This window comes from Dermacentor andersoni, chromosome 9, assembly GCF_023375885.2.
Source record: "Dermacentor andersoni chromosome 9, qqDerAnde1_hic_scaffold, whole genome shotgun sequence".
NCBI classification, from domain to species: domain Eukaryota; kingdom Metazoa; phylum Arthropoda; class Arachnida; order Ixodida; family Ixodidae; genus Dermacentor; species Dermacentor andersoni.
Genome location: NC_092822.1, coordinates 77,855,064 through 77,875,066, shown reverse-complemented (window position 1 = coordinate 77,875,066; position 20,003 = coordinate 77,855,064). Strand labels below are relative to the sequence as shown.

Genomic DNA, 20,003 nt, shown 5'->3' with positions numbered 1-20,003 from the left:
TCGCTGCATTTAACAGCTGGAACAGCGACGACAAACTGCGACATGTCTTCTTCGCATTGGAAGACGCTGCCAGGACGTGGTTCGAGAACAGAGAAGCCACCTTAACAACCTGGGACCTCTTCCGAAGCGGCTTCCTGCAAACATTTCAAAGCGTCGTGCGAAAAGAGCGAGCCCAAGCTCTACTGCAGACAAGAGCGCAGCTGCCGAATGAGACTATCGCGATTTTCACTGAGGAAATGAGCCGTCTGTCCCGCCACGCCGACCCAGAAATGTCCGAGGAGAAGAAAGTACGTCTACTGATGCGTGGTGTAAAGGAGGAACTTTACGCCGGTATGGTAAGAAGCCCACCGAAGACCGTCGACGAGTTTCTTCGTGAGGTGACGAGCATCGAGAAGACACTGGAATTGCGGAACCGGCAATTCGACCGACGCACCAAGCCAACAAGCTACTCCGGAATTCAATCACTGGCCACGGACGATCTGTGCGAGACCATCAGGACCACTGTGCGCGAAGAACTGCGCAAGGTCTTGCCATCGTCGCAGCCTCAAGTGGCCTCGATCGCCGACATCGTGAAAGAAGAGGTGCACCGATCGCTAGGAGTTCCTGAGCTGCAACCACAATTACCGCAGCCCCAGCCAGAAGCGATGACATACGCCGCCGTCGCACGCCGTCCAGGTCCCCCTCCGCGACCGCGCCAGGGCCCTGCAACGACCCAATTCCGTCGTCCACCGCCGCCCCCGCCAGCACGCCCACCCGTCGCCCAGCGCACCTACGCGAGGAAGACGGACATTTGGCGCGCCCCCGACCACCGCCCGCTCTGCTACCACTGCGGCGAAGCCGGCCATGTGTACCGCCCATGCCCATACCGCGACCTGGGATTGCGAGGCTTCGCCGTCAACGCACAGCGCCCGAGGAAAGGTGAACGACCTCATGACATCGCCGACTACCTCGCCGCTATTCAGTAGAGCCCTCGACGACCATCGCGTTCGCCATCACCAGGCCGCTACCTGTCGCCGCAGCGCCGACCATACACTGGCCCAGCCCGGGGCCGGTCAGCGAGCCCATATCCGGAAAACTAAAAGCAGCAACCGATGGAGGTGCGGTTGCTGTTCGTCGAAGTGACGAAGATCCTCCGCCGCCGACGAAGACGATGAAGAAACGATCTCGACGACATAACGACACGCCGCCGTCCCGACGAAGTCAGGAACGCAAGACTACACCGACGAACGACGACTTGACGACGCGACGTTCCAACTTCAGTTCAACCCGACGCAGCCGTGATCCAACGCCACGACCTTACTGCAACGCCAGACAAAGAACCACCGACCTCGACGTGCTTCTCGACGACCACGCAGTCACTGCCTTAGTCGACACAGGGGCCGATTACTCCGTAATGAGTGGACACATCGCCGCCCAGTTGAAGAAGGTTAAGACTGCATGGGAGGGCCCCCAAATTCGGACCGCTGGAGGACACCTCATTACGCCGACTGGAATCTGCACGGCAAGAATTACCATTGATGACCGGACTTACCCTGCCACCTTCGTTATCCTCCAACTGTGTTCACGAGACGTCATTCTCGGCATGGACTTCCTGAATCAACATGGCGCAGTCATCGACCTGAAGTCGAAATCGATAACGCTGTCACAAGATCAAGTGATACCGCCGGAGAGCTGTCGTAGTCACCCCGCCTTGAGTGTGCTCGAAGATCAAGTGAGCATCCCGCCGCGTTCCAGCATTATTATTTCAGGCGGCACTGAAACACCCGCTGACGTAGAAGGCGTCATCGAGGGCGACCAACATCTACTGCTCGACCGTGAAATTTGTGTCGCAAGAGGGATCGCTCGACTCCACGGAGGGCAAGTGGAAGTTATGTTAACCAACTTCAGCCAAGAGTTCAAGCACGTCAACAAGGGCACGACAATCGCATACGTCGAGGAAATTGTGGAAACCAGCAATGCCTTTGTCCTCTCGGATTCAGCCGCATCTAGCCCGATGAGCATTATCCTCGAACCAGACTTCACCGTGAATCCAAGTCTTCCTATGAGTAAGCAGCAACAGATCAGAAGTCTTCTCCGACGATACAAAGACTGCTTTTCGACGTCATCGAGGATTCGACAAACACCAGTTGCAAAGCATCGCATAATAACCGAAGAGAGCGCTCGACCACTCCGCCAGAGCCCTTACCGAGTTTCGATGCGAGAACGTGAAGCTATTAGGCAACAAGTCGACGAAATGCTGCGCGACGACATCATCCAGCCGTCGAAAAGCCCGTGGGCCTCTCCTGTAGTCCTGGTAAAGAAAAAGGACGGAACCCTACGCTTCTGCGTCAATTATCGTCGACTGAACAAGATCACGAAGAAGGATGTGTACCCCCTTCCACGGATAGACGACGCATTGGATCGGCTCTGCAACGCTAAATACTCAAATCTGGCTACTGGCAAATAGAAGTCGACGAGAGAGATCGCTAAAAGACTGCCTTCATCACGCCAGACGGCCTCCACGAGTTCAAGGTCATGCCATTCGGACTGTGCTCGGCGCCTGCAACGTTTCAGCGCGTCATGGACACGGTGTTAGCCGGACTGAAGTGGCAGACGTGCCTTGTTTACCTGGATGACGTCGTTGTCTTCGCCGGAAATTTCGACGATCACCTTAGGCGGCTTGCGACAGTGTTAGAAGCCATCAAGTCATCTGGGCTCACTCTGAAGCCGGAAAAGTGCCGTTTCGCTTACGATGAGCTTTTGTTCCTAGGCCACGTGATCAGCAAATCAGGAGTACGCCCCGACCCACAGAAGACAGCTGCCATCGCAAAGTTCCCGCAGCCAACCGACAAGAAGGCAGTGCGCAGATTCCTTGGCATGTGTGCCTACTATAGGCGCTTTGTCAAGGACTTTTCACGCATCGCGGAGCCGCTAACACATCTAACCAAATGTGATGTCGCGTTCAAGTGGGAAGCGCCTCAGGCCAAGGCATTTCAAGAACTCAAACGACGCATGCAGTCGCCGCCGGTACTTGCACACTTCGACGAGGACGCCGATACCGAAATCCACACTGACGCCAGTAGCCTAGGCCTCGGTGCCGTCCTAGTCCAGAGAAAAGAAGGACTTGAAAGGGTGATATCGTATGCTAGCCGGTCGCTGTCAAAAGCGGAAAGCAACTATTCTACGACTGAAAAGGAATGCCTCGCAATCATTTGGGCTACAGCTAAATTCCGCCCTTACCTCTATGGCAGGCCATTCAAAGTCGTCAGTGACCATCACGCATTGTGTTGGCTAGCTAACTTAAAGGACCCTTCAGGACGGCTGGCGCGGTGGAGCCTCAGACTACAAGAATATGACGTCACGGTAATATACAAGTCCGGAAGAAAACACTCCGACGCCGACTGCTTATCGCGCGCCCCCATCGATCCCCCGCCGCAAGACGACGAGGACGACGACGCCTTCCTTGGGATAATAAGCGCGGAAGACTTCACTAAACAGCAACGAGCCGACCCGGAGCTAAAAGGCCTCGTCGAGTATTTGGAAGGGAACACCGACGTTGTCCATAGGGCATTTAAGCGCGCGTTGTCTTCGTTCACGCTACAAAACAACCTGCTCGTGAAGAACTTCTCACCAGTCCGCGCCAGCTACCTTCTTGTTGTACCGTCAGCGCTGCGTCCAGAAATACTGCACGCCCTACACGACGATCAAACCGCTGGGCACCTCGGATTCTCCCGGACGCTGTCGAGAATACAGGAAAGGTATTACTGGCCGCGTCTGACCGCCGACGTCGCCCATTACGTCAAGACATGCCGAGACTGTCAACGACGCAAGACACCACCGACAAGGCCAGCAGGATTACTACAGCCGATCGAACCTCCTCGGCGACCATTCCAGCAGATTGGGATGGATTTGTTGGGGCCGTTTCCGATATCAACATCCGGGAATAAGTGGATCGTCGTGGCGACGGACTATCTCACCCGTTTTGCTGAAACTAAAGCTCTACCAAAAGGCAGCGCAGCCGAAGTGGCGAAATTTTTCGTGGAGAACATCCTGCTGCGACATGGTGCCCCACAAGTCCTCATCACCGACAGAGGAACGGCTTGTACAGCAGAACTCACCCAAGCCATTCTGCAGTACAGCCAGACAAGCCACAGGAGGACAACTGCCTACCATCCGCAGACGAATGGTCTCACGGAGCGCCTGAACAAGACCCTCGCTGACATGCTAGCAATGTACGTCGACGTCGAACACAAGACATGGGACGCGGTCCTGCCGTACGTAACCTTTGCGTACAACACGGCGGTGCAAGAAACAGCACAGATCACGCCATTTAAGCTGGTTTACGGCAGGAACCCGACGACGACGCTTGACGCCATGCTGCCGCACGTAACTGACGAAGAGAATGTTGACGTCGCTAGCTATCTCCAGCGCGCCGAAGAAGCCCGACAGCTCGCCCGCCTGCGAATCAAGAGCCAGCAGAGGACCGAGAGCCGACACAACCTCCGACGACGCTTCGTCGAGTACCAACCTGGCGACCGTGTTTGGGTCTGGACCCCGATACGCCGACGAGGACTCAGTGAGAAACTACACCGACGCTATTTCGGACCCTACAAGGTCATCCGACGTATTGGCGCTCTGGACTATGAGGTCGTGCCAGACGGCATTTCGCATTCACAGCGGCGCCGCGCACGATCTGAAGTAGTCCGCGTGGTGCGCCTTACACCCTTTTACGGACGCTGACAAAGTTCGCCATTTTTGTTCTTTTCTTTGCTACGAGTGCTTTTGTTTATTACCTTCGTTTGTTTGCAGCATCGGGTCGATGCTTTTTAAGAGGGGGGGTATTGACACGTGTACTTTATCGGGCGACCACGTTTCGCCGCTTAACAAATGTAATCGCACAGCGAGGGACGCGCCTGCATGTATCCGGCGTTTTTGGAAAGTTATCGATGCTTCTACCCGGCTGTCTGTTTTGCCGAACCTTGTGTTATCTGATTTCATCGCGTAACGCGAATGGTGTAGAACTTTGTGGAAGGCACGCGGGTCCGAACGATTAGTCTGGAACATTCGACGACTGCTCTATAAAAGCCGACGCGCTTGACCCGCTGATCACATTTCCGACGATGGCCGACCGCGTTCGCCGCTATCGTTGTGCTATAAGTGTAGCCTGTTTTTGTGGGCACAGGTTCGCCCAATAAAAGCTAGTTTTGTATTTCACCGTATTGCTTCTTTCTTCACCGTCACTACCACGTGAGAATATATATATTCATATATTCCGCGTTATTACTAATCTTAATACATGCCTCGTATGATTTTTATTTAATACTTGCAGTTGCTGGGTTCTTCAAAGCACAATCCAGTAGGTGGAACTATTCTGCTTTTCACCGACGGCGGGGAGAATGTGGAGCCCAAAATTGACAAGGTCCTACCGGAACTGTTAGAGGCAAGGGTGGAAGTTCTGGCTATGGCGATGGGAAGCGAAGCGGAGGACAAGCTGGATCAACTTGCTGAACAAACAAAAGGGAGATCCTTCCTTTTTCCAGACCGTCACGGGAACACATCTACGGACTACATCGCAGCCATCACTAGCCGCAGTCGGTCGGTCAGTACCTTATCTTCGAATACACCTTGTAAATTAAACCATGTGATATCTCCAGTAGCTTCAACGCCTTCGTGCAGCGTGTTCGCCGTAGCCTAGAGCTCTATTTCTTCGTGGAAGTTCATATGCCACTGGGGCTGTTCTATAAAACTAGATATATGTTGTCGTGTCCTGAGGAGAAGACTCAACGAAGCACCAAGCTTACATTTGGAAGTTATGAGAGACGGGGAAAAATGAGTTATATTACGCGCTCTGATTGAAGTGTTTCGTTCATTTGGCGAGAAAGCAGAAATTTTCTATCAATTATCTGTCATTTAGCGAATAAGAAGAAACTATCTGTCAAGGGTTCCTGGGTAAAGACGCTACATGAAATGGGCAAAATGTTTTCTGTGGTTCGGCAGAACTTGTGGCAGCGATATTAAAGGCGGTCGTTTAGAGCCACGGGCGCTACTGACGATCAGAGCAATTTCCTCCAAGGGAACAACGCGCTTGAATTGGATGCGACTACTGAATCCCAAACAGATAACCATATTCTTCTTGTGCACTCGCATCAATGTGAATAGTTCCCCTCGTGGATGACTTGCGTATGTTTCATGTTTTGCGTGCAACTGACCCTAGCAAAAAGCAAGTAATATTGTACACCCACGACGGTTTCATCAGCCCTCCTGCCTATTAATGCCTAGGTTTCTGTCGTCATATGCACGGTTTCATGCATATTCTAATGACAGAATAAACTGGGGAGATGTTGCAGTAATTCTTCTGGCGGTACTAAAGGTAACACCAGAAGTAAAGAAAGCCTTAGGAGATATGCAAAGGGGAAGGCAGCTGGGGAGGATCAGGTAACAGCAGATTTGTTGCAGGATGGTGGGCAGATTGTTCTAGAGAAACTGGCCAGCCTGTATACGCAATGCCTCAAGACCTCGAGCGTACCGGAATCTTGGAAGAACGCTAACATAATCCTAATCCATAAGAAAGGGGACGCCAAAGACTTGAAAAATTATAGACCGATCAGCTTACTGTCCGTTGCCTAAAAAGTGTTTACTAAGGTAATTGCAAATAGAATCAGGAACACCTTAGACTTCCGTCAACCAAAGGACCAGGCAGGATTCCGTAAAGGCTACTCAACAATAGACCATATTCACACTATCAATCAGGTGATAGAAAAAATGTGCGGAATATAACCAACCCTTGTATATAACTTTCATTGATTACGAGAAAGCGTTGGATTCAGTCGAAACCTCAGCAGTCATGGAGGCATTGCGGAATCAGGGTGTAGACGAGCCGTATGTAGAAATACTGAAAGATATCATTAGCGGCTCCACAGCCACCGTAGTCCTCCATAAAGAAAGCAACAAAATCCCAATAAAGAATGGCGTCAGGCAGGGAGATACGATCTCTCCAATGCTATTCACAGCGTGTTTACAGGAGGTATTCAGAGACCTGGATTGGGAAGAATTGGGGATAAAAGTTAATGGAGAATACCTTAGTAACTTGCGATTCGCTGATGATATTGCCTTGCTTAGTAACTCAGGGGACCAATTGCAATGCATGCTCACTGACCAGGAGAGGCAAAGCAGAAGAGTCGGTCTAAGAATTAATCTGCAGAAAACTAAAGTAATGTTTAACACTCTCGGAAGAGGACAGCAATTTACAATAGGCAGCGAGGCACTGGAAATCGTAAGGGAATACACCTACTTAGGGCAGGTAGTGACGGCGGATCCGGATCACGAGACGGAAACAATCAGAAGAATAAGAATGGGCTGGGGTGCGTTTGGCAGGCATTCTCCGATAATGAACAGCAGGTTGCCATTATCCCTCAAAAGAAAAGTGTATAATAGCTGTGTCTTACCAGTACTCACCTACGGGGCAGAAACCAGGAGGCCTACGAAAAGGGTTCTACTCAAATTGAGAACGACGCAACGAGCTATAGGAAGAAGAATGATGACTATGGGAAGAAGAATGATGGTGTAACGTTAAGGGATAAGAAAAGAGCAGATTGGGTGAGGGAACAAACGCGAGTTAATGACATCTTAGTTGAAATCAAGAAAAAGAAATGGGCATGGGCAGGACATGTAATGAGGAGGGAAGATAACCGATGGTCATTAAGGGTTACGGACTGGATCCCGAGGGAAGGGAAGCGTAGCAGGGGGCGGCAGAAAGTTAGGTGGGCGGATGAGATTAAGAAGTTTGCAGGGACGGCATGGCCACAATTAGTACATGACCGGGGTTCTTGGAGAAGTATGGGAGAGGCCTTTGCCCTGCAGTGGGCGTAACCAGGCTGATGATGATGATGATGATGATGATCATGATGATGACGATGATGGCGTGTGCTCGCCCGCCAAGGAGCAGACACCGCCAACTCGATTTGCCACGTCCCCTTGGCATGTGTTAAGTGAATGTAAACCCGCCACAGCTGCTGTTCGCGGAAAGCCTGCTGCCACGTCTTAGCTAGCTGAGTCATTGTAAGGATTACAGGTTCGCCTGTGGAAAAAACTATTCAGGTGAAGTTTCTCAAGCCAAGAATCCAAGACGTAGAATATTTATTTCAGATATTGCCTTGAATGAACAGTGGAAATATTCTAGTAAATATGTAATCTTGGCTTGAGTGAAGAGCAATTTTGCACTGCACGGGCAGTAAATAAATATTCTGAATACGTTCTATTTGACAGGGCTGCAATACGCTACTAGGCGTTCGTAAAGCCTTTGTTTAACATGAATTTGCCACATTCGCACTAAATTGAGCACGAAAGTCTCCGTTTACCAGGAAGCACCATGAACTCGGCGACACAATGGAACAGTATTTAATGGCACCTCGAACACTGGATGCTTCGTATATTTGAACAAGCACCAAATGTGTGATTGCTCTGTTGTTGGATTAGGAAACCCTGCTCTCTTCAAATCCCTAGAAATAGATATAAGCCCTGCGCTAGAGTGGGCAGCGTCGAAGTTGAGACCAAAAAACATCACCACTACAAGACAAAGGAGTTAGTGCGCCGGTACCTAGAAATCGTTAAGAGCTCGGCGAAGCAAAAGGCGAATACTATTAGAAAGCCCCCGAAACAGTTAGCGAAACATGACATGCCTTTACTGGGCAAGGTATTCAGTTGCAACAGGCAGCCATACATTAAAGGGCCCCTGAAAGGGTTAGGACAAATTTTGTAGACGCGTAAGGGATTATTCGCATGCAGCAGCGGCAACGGGCGCGTGCTTCAACGTCGCCTAATTTTTGCCACACTACTCTGGAGAACCATCCGCTGTGTTATCACCGTCGTCTGATCTTCGGGCGGGATAAGAAGCTACTGGCTCGGCGACAACTGCATGGCACCGCCAATATCCACAATGGAAGCTGGCAGCGTATAAAGAAACAGATCACCGGGGGCCCTAAATTTTCCCCTGCAACAGCAGCAAAGGGCGCACGCTTCAACGCCGCCTAATTTTTTCCCAACTACATTGCAGAACCATCTGCTGCGTCATCACCATCGCCTGATCTACGGGCAGGGTAAGAAGCTACTGGCTCGGCGACAATTGCATGGCACCGCCAATATCCACGAAGGAAGCTGGCAGCGTATAAAGGAACCGATCACGGAGGCTCTTTATAGTCCCACGCAGCAGCCGCAACGGGCGCACGCTTCAACGTCGCCTAATTTTTTACCAACTATTTTGGAGAACCGTCTGCCGCACCATCACCATCGGCTGATCTACGGGCGGGATAAGAAGCTACTGGCTCGGCGACAATTGTATGGCACCGCCAATATCCACGACGGAAGCTGGCAGCGTATAAAGGAAAGGATCACGGAGGCCCTTATATTTCCCACGCAGCAGCCGCAACGGGCGCACGCTTCAACGTCGCCTAAATTTCCCAACTACTTTGGAGAACCATCTGCTGCGTCATCACCATCGCCTGATCTACGGGCGGGATAAGAGGCTACTGGCTCGGCGACAACTGCATGGCACCGCCCATATCCACGATGGAAGCTGGCAGCGAAAAAAGGAACGGATCACCAGGGGCCCAAAAATTTTTCGTGCAACAGCAGTAACGGGCGCACGCTTCAAGGTCGCCCCAATTTTTCCAAACTACTTTGGAGAACCATCTGCTGCGTCATCACCACCGCCTGATCTACGGGCGGGATAAGAAGCTACTGTTTCAGCGACAATTGCATGGCACCGGCATTATCCACGATGGAAGCTGGCAGCGTATAAGGGAACGGATCACCGGAGGCCCTTCAATTTTCCACGCAGCAGCCGCAATGGGCGCACGCTTCAACGTCGCCTAATTTTTTCCCAAGTACATTGGAGAACCATCTGCTGCGTCATCACCATCGCCTGATCTACGGGCGGGATAAGAAGCTACTGGCTCGGCGACAACTGCATGGCACCGCCAATATCCACGATGGAAGCTGGCAGCGTATAAAGAAACAGATCACCGGGGGCCCTTACATTTCCCACGCAGCAGCTGCAATGGGCGCACGCTTCCACGTCGCCTAATTTTTCCCAACTACTTTGGAGAACCATATCCAGCGTCATCACCATCGCATCATCTACGGCCGGGATAACAAGCTACTGGCTCGGCGACAACTGCATGGCACCGCCAATATCCACAATGGAAGCTGGCAGCGTATAAAGGAACAGATCACCGGGGGCCCTAAATTTTCCCCTGCAACAGCAGCAAAGGGCGCACGCTTCAACGTCGACTAATTTTTTCCCAACTACTTTGGAGAACCATCTGCTTCCTCATCACCATCGCCTGATCTACGGGCGGGATAAGAAGCTACTGGCTCGGCGACAACTACATGGCACCGCCAATATCTACAATGGAAGCTGGCAGCGTATAAAGGAACGGATCGCCGGAGGCCCTTAAATTTCCCACGCAGCAGCCGCAATGGGCGCACGCTTCAACGTCGCCTAATTTTTTCCCAAGTACATTGGAGAACCATCTGCTGCGTCATCACCATCGCCTGATCTACTTACGCGATCAGAAGCTACTGGCTCGGCGACAACTGCATGGCACCGGCAATATCTACCATGGAAGCTGGCAGCGCATATAGGAACGGATCACCGGGGGCCCTTAAATTTCCCACACACAAGCCGCAACGGACGCACGCTTCGACATCGCCTAATTTTTTCCCAACTACTTTGGAGAACCGTCTGCCATACCATCACTATCGGCTGATCTACAGGCGGGATAAGAAGCTACTGGCTCGACGACAACTGCATAGCACCGCCAATACCTACGATGGAAGCTGGCAGCGTATAAAGGAATGGATCACGGAGGCCCTTAAATTTCCCACGCGGTATCCGCAACGGGCGCACGCTTCAATGTCGCCCAATTTTTTCCAAGCTGCTTTGGAGAACCAACTGCCGCACCATCACCATCGGCTGATCTACGGGCGGGATAAGAAGCTACTGGCTCGGCGACAAATGCATGGCACCGCCAATATCCACGATGGAAGCTGGCAGAGTATAAAGGAACGGATCACCGGAGGCCCTTCAATTTTCCCACGCAGCAGCCGCAATGGGCGCACGCTTCAACGTCGCCTAATTTTTTCCCAAGTACATTGGAGAACCATCTGCTGCGTCATCACCATCGCCTGATCTACGGGCGGGATAAGAAGCTACTGGCTCGGCGACAACTACATGGCACCGCCAATATCCACGATGGAAGCTGGCAGCGTATAAAGAAACAGATCACCGGTGGCCCTTACATTTCCCACGCAGCAGCCGCAATGGGCGCACGCTTCAACGTCGCCTAATTTTTTCCCAACTACTTTGGACAACCATCTGCTGCGTCATCACCATCGCCTGATCTACGGGCGGGATAACAAGCTACTGGCTCGGCGACAACTGCATGACACCGCCAATATCCACGATGGAAGCTGGCAGCGTGTAAAGGAACGGATCACCGGAGGCCCTAAAATACCCCACACAGCATCCGCAACGGGCGCACACTTCAACGTCGCCAAATTTTTTCCTATGTACTTTGGAGAACCCTCTGCCGTACCATCACCATCGGCTGATCTACGGGCGGAATAAGAAGCTACTGTTTCAGCGACAACTGCATGGCACCGGCAATATCCACGATGGAAGCTGGCAGCGTATAAAGGAACGGAACACCGGGGGCTGTTAAATTTTCCACGCAGCAGCCGCAACGGGCGCACGCTTCAACGTCGCCAAATTTTTTCCCAATTACTATGGAGAACCATCTGCCGCACCATCACCATCGGCTCATCTACGGGCGGGATAAGAAGCTACTGTTTCAGCGAACTCTGCATGGCACCGGCAATATCCACGATGGAAGCTGGCAGCGTGTAAAGGAACGGATCACCGGAGGCCCTAAAATACCCCACACAGCATCCGCAACGGGCGCACGCTTCAACGTCGCCAAATTTTTTCCTATGTGCTTTGGAGAACCCTCTGCCGTACCATCACCATCGGCTCATCTACGGGCGGGATAAGAAGCTACTGTTTCAGCGACAACTGCATGGCACCGGCAATATCCACGATGGAAGCTGGCAGCGTGTAAAGGAACGGATCACCGGAGGCCCTAAAATACCCCACACAGCATCCGCAACGGGCGCACGGTTCAACGTCGCCTAATTTTTTCCCAACTACTTTGGAGAACCATCTGCTGCGTCATCACCATCGCCTCATCTACGGGCGGGATAACAAGCTACTGGCTCGGCGACAACTGCATGGCACCGCCAATATCCACGATGGAAGCTGGCAGCGTATAAAGGAACAGATCACCGGTGGCACTAAATTTTCCCCTGCAACAGGAGCAACGGGCGCACGCTTCAACGTCGCCTAATTTTTTCCCAACTACTTTGGAGAACCATCTGCTGCCTCATCACCATCGCCTGATCTACGGGCGGGATAAGAAGCTACTGGCTCGGCGACAACTACATGGCACCGCCAATATCCACAATGGAAGCTGGCAGCGTATAAAGGAACGGATCGCCGGAGGCCCTTAAATTTCCCACGCAGCAGCCGCAATGGGCGCACGCTTCAACGTCGCCTAATTTTTTCCCAAGTACATTGGAGAACCATCTGCTGCGTCATCACCATTGCCTGATCTACGGGCGGGATAAGAAGCTACTGGCTCGGCGACAACTGCATGGCACCGGCAATATTCACGATGGAAGCTGGTAGCGTATAAAGGAACGGATCGCCGGAGGCCCTTAAATTTCCCACGCAGCAGCCGCAACGGGCGCACGCTTCAAAGTCGCCTAATTTTTTCCCAACTACTTTAGAGAACCATCTGCTGCGTCATCACCATCGCCTGATCTACGGGCGGGAAAAGAAGCTACTGGCTCGGCGACAACTACATGGCACCGCCAATATCCACGATAGAAGCTGGCAGCGTATAAAGGAACGGATCACCGGAGGCCCTTAAATTTCCCACGCAGCAGCCGCAACGGGTGCACGCTTCAACGTCACCTAATTTTTTCCCAACTACTTTGGAGAACCATCTGCTGCCTCATCACCATCGCCTGATCTACGGGCGGGATAAGAAGCTACTGGCTCGGCGACAACTACATGGCACCGCCAATATCCACGATGGAAGCTGGCAGCGTATAAAGGAACGGATCGCCGGAGGCCCTTAAATTTCCCACGCAGCAGCCGCAATGGGCGCACGCTTCAACGTCGCCTAATTTTTTCCCAAGTACATTGGAGAACCATCTGCTGCGTCATCACCATTGCCTGATCTACGGGCGGGATAAGAAGCTACTGGCTCGGCGACAACTGCATGGCACCGGCAATATCTACCATGGAAGCTGGCAGCGCATATAGGAACGGATCACCGGGGCCCTTAAATTTCCCACACACAAGCCGCAACGGACGCACGCTTCGAGATCGCCTAATTTTTTCCCAACTACTTTGGAGAACCGTCTGCCATACCATCACTATCGGCTGATCTACAGGCGGGATAAGAAGCTACTGGCTCGACGACAACTGCATAGCACCGCCAATACCTACGATGGAAGCTGGCAGCGTATAAAGGAACGGATCACCGGGGGCCCTAAATTTTCTCATGCAACAGCAGTAACGGGCGCACTCTTCAAGGTCGCTCCAATTTTTCCAAACTACTTTGGAGAACCATCTGCCGCGTCATCACCATCGCCTGATCTACGGGCGGGATAAGAAGCTACTGGCTCGGTGACAACTGCATGACACCGTCAATATCCACGATGGAAGCTGGCAGCGTATAAAGGAACGGATCACCGGACGCCCTAAAATTTCCCACGTAGCAGCGGCAAGGGCGCACGCTTCAACGTCGCCTAATTTTTGGACACTACTTTGCAGAACCATGCACTGCGTTGTCGCCGTCGCCTGCTCTACGGACCGGATAAGAAGCTGCTGTTTCGGCGACAATTGCATGGCACCGGCATTATCGACGATGGAAGCTTGGAGCGTGTAAAGGAACGGATCACCGGAGGCCCTAAAATTTCCCACGCAGCATCCGCAACGGGCGCACGCTTCAACGTCGCCTAATTTTTTCCCAACTACTTTGGAGAACCATCTGCTGCGTCATCACCATAGCCGGATCTACGGGCGGTATAAGAAGCTACTGGCTCGGCGACAACTGCATTGCACCGCCAATATCCACGATGGAAGCTGGCAGCGCATAAAGGAACGAATCACCGGGGGCCCTTAAATTTCCCAAGCAGCAGCCGCAATGGGAGCACGCTTCAGCGTCGCCGAATTTTTTCACAACTACTTTGGAGAACCATTTGCTGCGTCATCACCATCGCCTGATCTACGGGCGGGATAAGAAGCTACTGGCACGGCGACAACTGCATGGCACCGGCAATATCTACCATGGAAGCTGGCAGCGCATAAAGGAACGGATCACCGGGGGCCCTTAAATTTCCCACGCAGCAGCCGCAATGGGCGCACGCTTCGACGTCACCTAATTTTTTCCCAACTACTTTGGAGAACCGTCTGCCGTACCATCACTATCGGCTGATGTACGTGCGGGATAAGAAGCTGCTGGCTCGGCTACAACTGCATGGCATCGGCTATATCCGCGATACAAGCTGACAGCGTATAAAGGAACGGAGCACCGGAGGTCCTTAAATTTCCCACGCAGCAGCCGCAACGGGCGCACGCTTCAACGTCGCCTAATTTTTTTCCCAACTACTTTCGAGAACCAACTGCCGCACCATCACCATCGGCTGATCTACGGGCGGGATAAGAAGCTACTCGCTCAGCAACAACTGCATGGCACCGGCAATATCCAAGATGGAAGCTGGCGGCGTGTAAAGGAACGGATCACCGGAGGCCCTGAAATTTCCCACGAAGCATTCGCAACCGGCGCACGCTTCAACGTCGCCTAATTTTTTCACAAGTACTTTGGAGAACAATCTGCTGCGTCATCACCATCGCCTGATCTACGGGCGGGATAAGAAGCTTCTGGCTCGGCGACAACTGCATGGCACCGCCAATATCCACAATGTAAGCTGGCAGCGTATAAAGGAACTGATAACGGAGGCCCTTAAATTTCCCACGTAGTAGCCGCAACGGGCGCACGCTTCAACGTCGCCTAATTTTTTCCCAACTACTTTGGAGAACCATCTGCTGCGTCATCACCATCGCCTGATCTACGGGCGGGATAAGAAGCTACTGGTTCGGCGACAACTGCATTGCACCGCCAATATCCACGATGGAAGCTGGCAGCGTATAAAGGAACGGATCACCGGACGCCCTTACATTTCCCACGCAGCAGCCGCAACGGCCGCACACTTCAACGTCGCCTAATGTTTTCCCAACTACTTTGGAGAACCGTCTGCCGTACCATCACTATCGGCTGATCTACGGGCGGGATAAGAAGCTACTGGCTCGGCGACAACTGCATGGCACCGCCAATATCCATGATGGAAGCTGGCAGCGCAGAAAGGAACGGATCACCGCGGGCCATAAATTTCCCATGCAACAGCCGCAACGGGCGCACGCTTCAACGTCGCCTAATTTTTTCCCAAGTACTTTGGAGAACCATCTGCTGCGTCATCACCATCGCCTGATCTACGGGCGGGAGAAGAAGCTACTGGCTCGGCGACAACTGCATGGCACCGCCAATATCCACGATGGAAGCTGGAAGCGAAAAAAGGAACGGATCACCGGATGCCCTAAAATTTCCCACGTAGCAGCGGCAAGGGTGCACGCTTCAACGTCGCCTAATTTTTGGACACTACTTTGCAGAACCATCTGCTGCGTCATCACCATTGCCTGATCTACGGGCGGGATAAGAAGCTGCTGGCTCGGCGACAATTGCATGGCAGCGGCAGCATCGACAATGGAAGCTGGGAGCGCACAAAGAAAGGGATCACCGGAGGCCCTGAAATTTCCCACGCGGTATCTGCAACGGGCGCACGCTTCAACGTCGCCTAATTTTTTCCTAAGTACTTTGGAGAACCATCCGCCGTACCATCACCATCGGCTGATCTACGGACGGGATAAGAAGCTACTGTTTCAACGACAACTGCATGGCACCGGCCATATCCACGATGGAAGCTGGCAGCGTATAAAGGAACGGAACACCGGGGCCCCTAAATTTTCCACGCAGCAGCCGCAACGGGCGCACGCTTCAACGTCGCCAAATTTTTTCCCAAGTTCTTTGGAGAACCATCTGCCGCACCATCACCATCGGCTGATCTGCGGGTGGGATAAGAAGCTACTGTTTCAGCGACAACTGCATGACACCGGCCATATCCACGATGGAAGCTGGCAGCGTATAAAGGAACGGAACACCGGGGGCCCTTAAATTTTCCACGCAGCAGCCGCAACGGGCGCACGCTTCAACGACGCCAAAGTTTTTCCCAAGTACTGTGGAGAACCATCTGCCGCACCATCACCATCGGCTGATCGGCGGGTGGGATAAGAAGCTACTGTTTCAGCGACAACTGCATAGCACCGGCAATATCCACGATGGAAGCTTGCAGCGTGTAAAGGAACGGATCACCGGAGGCCCTAAAATCTCCCTCGTAGCAGCGGCAAGGGCGCACGCTTCAACGTCGCCTAATTTTTGACACTACTTTGGAGAACCATCCGCTGCGCTATCACCATCGCCTGATCTACGGACGGGATAAGAAGCTACTGGCTCGGCGACAATTGCATGGCGCCGGTAGTATCGACGATGGACGCTGGGACCGTAATATGCCCCAATCAGTTGCACGCGTCGGCAAGCTTTGGCGGGCGCCGACAAGCGAACGCTTTACTTCGCTTTGGTCGGAGGAAGAGGGCCGCAACCACTGGACAGAAGCTCTGACGCGCGCTGAAGCTCGCTCTTCTTCTGCGGCGCACTCTTGCTTGACTATTTTGTTTTTATCCGTCAAAGTCCTGCTTAAAACAGGCTGCTGTACACTAAGCTTGAAACAATTATGTATCTGTATGCGCTTTTAGATATAAAAACATGTTTGGATAATGAATCTACGCCTGCCGCTACAGTCTGTTTTTGTTTTTGAAGCAACAATAGTGCACAAGATATCGACATCAATGCGCTCGCGCGTCGTCTGTCTGCAAGATGGCTTTGCGAACATCTGCACGACGATGCCATATCATATGGAAAACTGTTGTACCATTTCATTTTTTGGTAGCTCATTGCGCCGCCAACTATGTAAGAATTAAGCGTGCAAAGTATCACTGAAAAAATCTGTTGGAAATATTGCCACATAGAAGTGACGGTAAATAAACAGTGCCGACTCAATCGCAACGATAGCGGCGAGAAATCTCGGCAATCGTCGGAAATCTCATCAGCGGGTCAAGCGCATGGGTTTGCATACATCAGCTGCCGAAAGTCACAGCCCATTTGCTGGTGCCCGCGCGCCTTCCAGAAACTACTACACAATTCGTGTCGCGTATGCAATCGGATTAACAAGGTTCGTCGACGACAGACCAGAACAATCTATAACATCCCGCTGAAATACGGTAACCGGATACAGAAAGCATCCGTGTAAATATAATTATGCTTGCTGGTGCACGAAAAAAGGTGAAAATGTGGGTTCTGAGAAAATCAGCAAAAAAAGAATTGAAACACCTGCAGCACTCACAAAAAAACTAGAATAGCTAAAATTTAAGTAATTCGTAGCATGCCTCCCACCGATTCTTGATTCTGTCAAATCTAGCCCATGGAGCACCTCTATTATTTTAGGTGGTTTTAATGCATCAACACCGCATCCGGGGGCCTTCACATTGAGTTTATTGCTACAAAACATTTTCACAGTGTAAGGGCCATGTTCTATTGTAACTACTTTCCACATGTCAAGTTTGTCTTTCTTTACATTAATGGAATGACATACCGTTAGATAATACAAGCTTGACAATTGGAGGGTTTTAATAGGGGTCTTTCGTTGGCCTTTGCCAAGTCGTACTATTGAAGCGCTTATTGGAATGTATGGGAGCAGCTCATTTGCATAGTATAAGAAGTATATAAACAGGTTATTTTCACAATTTATATATTTCGTCACCACAAAAAAATTGCAGTTTATTGTTTTTAGCCTGGTATGATGCTTTGATTGAGAAAGATACAATAAATTTGTTCTGCGTGCGTCTGTGCGGCACGTAATAATTGCTGTGGCATATTATTTAGTTGCACAACACTGGATACAGTTGCCAGCTATCATTAAAACTCAGAAGAAATCAATAGCACAATGCATATGATCATGCACATAGCATATTATAATTGCACTTTCTTAGTTCATGCCCTTTCTTTAATTGCAGAAAAGCTACTGCACTGAAATAGTATACTAGTACGTGCTTCAAAAGCACGATTTTATACTACGATAATCATCAATCATTCAAATATTTATTGTAGTGCCCAGGAACAGCTAGGGAGCCTTTGTACTGGTGCACAATGGTGTACTGGTGTACGAACACTACGTGAGACAAAATGTACAGAAAACATGAATGTGCTAGACAAAAAAGTGCAAAATAGAGAAACAAATTGGGAAAAAAGGAAACGATGAAAAGTAAAAGGGTGTTAATCCTACCTGATTATCTACAGATACACAAAACAATGGAAATGAACCCTGTAGTATGTTCTGGAGTCTATTCTTGTATAGCACAATCTTGCAACAAGGCCAGGCAACGAATGCGGAATGCTATCTGGTATACTGTTGCGGCATGAACAAATGCATACGATCAAGAAGGTTTGGGGAATGTATAATATTATGGACCACTTTATGCAGGAACAAAAGGTGTGATTAATTAAGTCTTGAATCTAGAGGTGCTAGTTGAAGTGTATTTGAGAAGGCTCAACTGTGGTCGCAAGAATGGCAAAATTGGTGCTTTAAGGTAGATATCAATCTGTTCTGGATGCGTTCATTGAGTTCAGAATTAGATTTGCTCATTGCACCACCTCATATAGAGGCATACTCTAGTAGTTGGAGGCACACAGCAGAATTTCAGAAACACAGCAGGTGAGTGGAAATCATGCAATATACGGCAATCAATTCCAAGAGCGTGAAGGGCATGATGTGCAGTTATCTATGTGAAGAGAAGCTTAGCATTTTGTCGAAGTACACACCAAGATCTTGCATTTCATCGACCCTATGGAGTGGAGGATCACGTAGGGTGTATCAAAATTTCACATGATGCGTTTTCTGCATATAACTTAACGCCGTAGTATTGGAAGCGTTTAAGAGTACTTATTGTTTCTGCACCAGTTTGAGAATCAAAAAATGTCTTTTTGGAATACGATGCAGTGGTGAACACTGTGGACAGTCTCAAATACTTTTAAGTTGTCGGCACACAATATCATGCGGTTCATTTATTAAAATGCTCTTAGCACTAACAGAAAGCAAGGAATCCGATATCGACTCAAACACTTTTGACGCACTGCAGAGGGTAGCTATAGGCCGGCAGTTAGTAACTGCACATCCAGCACTTGATTTGTGCATGGGCAATGTCCATGCTACCTTCCGAGTGCTAGAAAAGCTACTAGACATTAGGGAACTATTGAAGATGCTTGTCAGAACAGGGAACAAGTATGCTTCCATACGTCTTAAGTTCTGCGGAAGAAACACCATCAACACCACAACAAAGGGAAGGTTTAAGGCACTTCATACACTTGAAAACAAGGTTTTCATTGACTGACAGCGTACACACTGTGCCAAACTGAGAAGGAAGGCTACTTTAAGCATATTTCACACCATATAGCAAATAGAATTGTTTTGCAAAGGCATCAGCAGTGTTCGAGACAACACCACTATTTTCATGAAGAAGACGTACATCTTTGGCACTCTTTTTAGGAGAGTGAGTGCGCACAAAGCTCCACAAATATTTTGAATTATGTGTCACGCTGGCTTCAACACAATCGTTGTGGTCGTAGTGATGATTCTAATATTAATAATAATAATAATAATAATAATAATAATAATAATAATAATAATAATAATAATAATCTTAGTGGTAACTTTGCACTCTAGACTAAAAA

At 50.5% G+C, this 20,003-nt stretch overlaps 1 protein-coding gene across 1 annotated transcript in view; it reads left to right on the top strand.

The window, feature by feature from the left end:
- LOC129384105 (calcium-activated chloride channel regulator 1-like) overlaps positions 1 to 20,003 on the top strand; it is a 548,714-nt gene that overhangs the window by 380,419 nt on the left and 148,292 nt on the right. Inside the window, exon 11 of the mRNA XM_055069245.1 lies at positions 5,309 to 5,578. Coding sequence (XP_054925220.1) covers positions 5,309 to 5,578 — 270 coding nt within the window. The remainder of the gene's footprint in view (positions 1 to 5,308; positions 5,579 to 20,003) is intronic.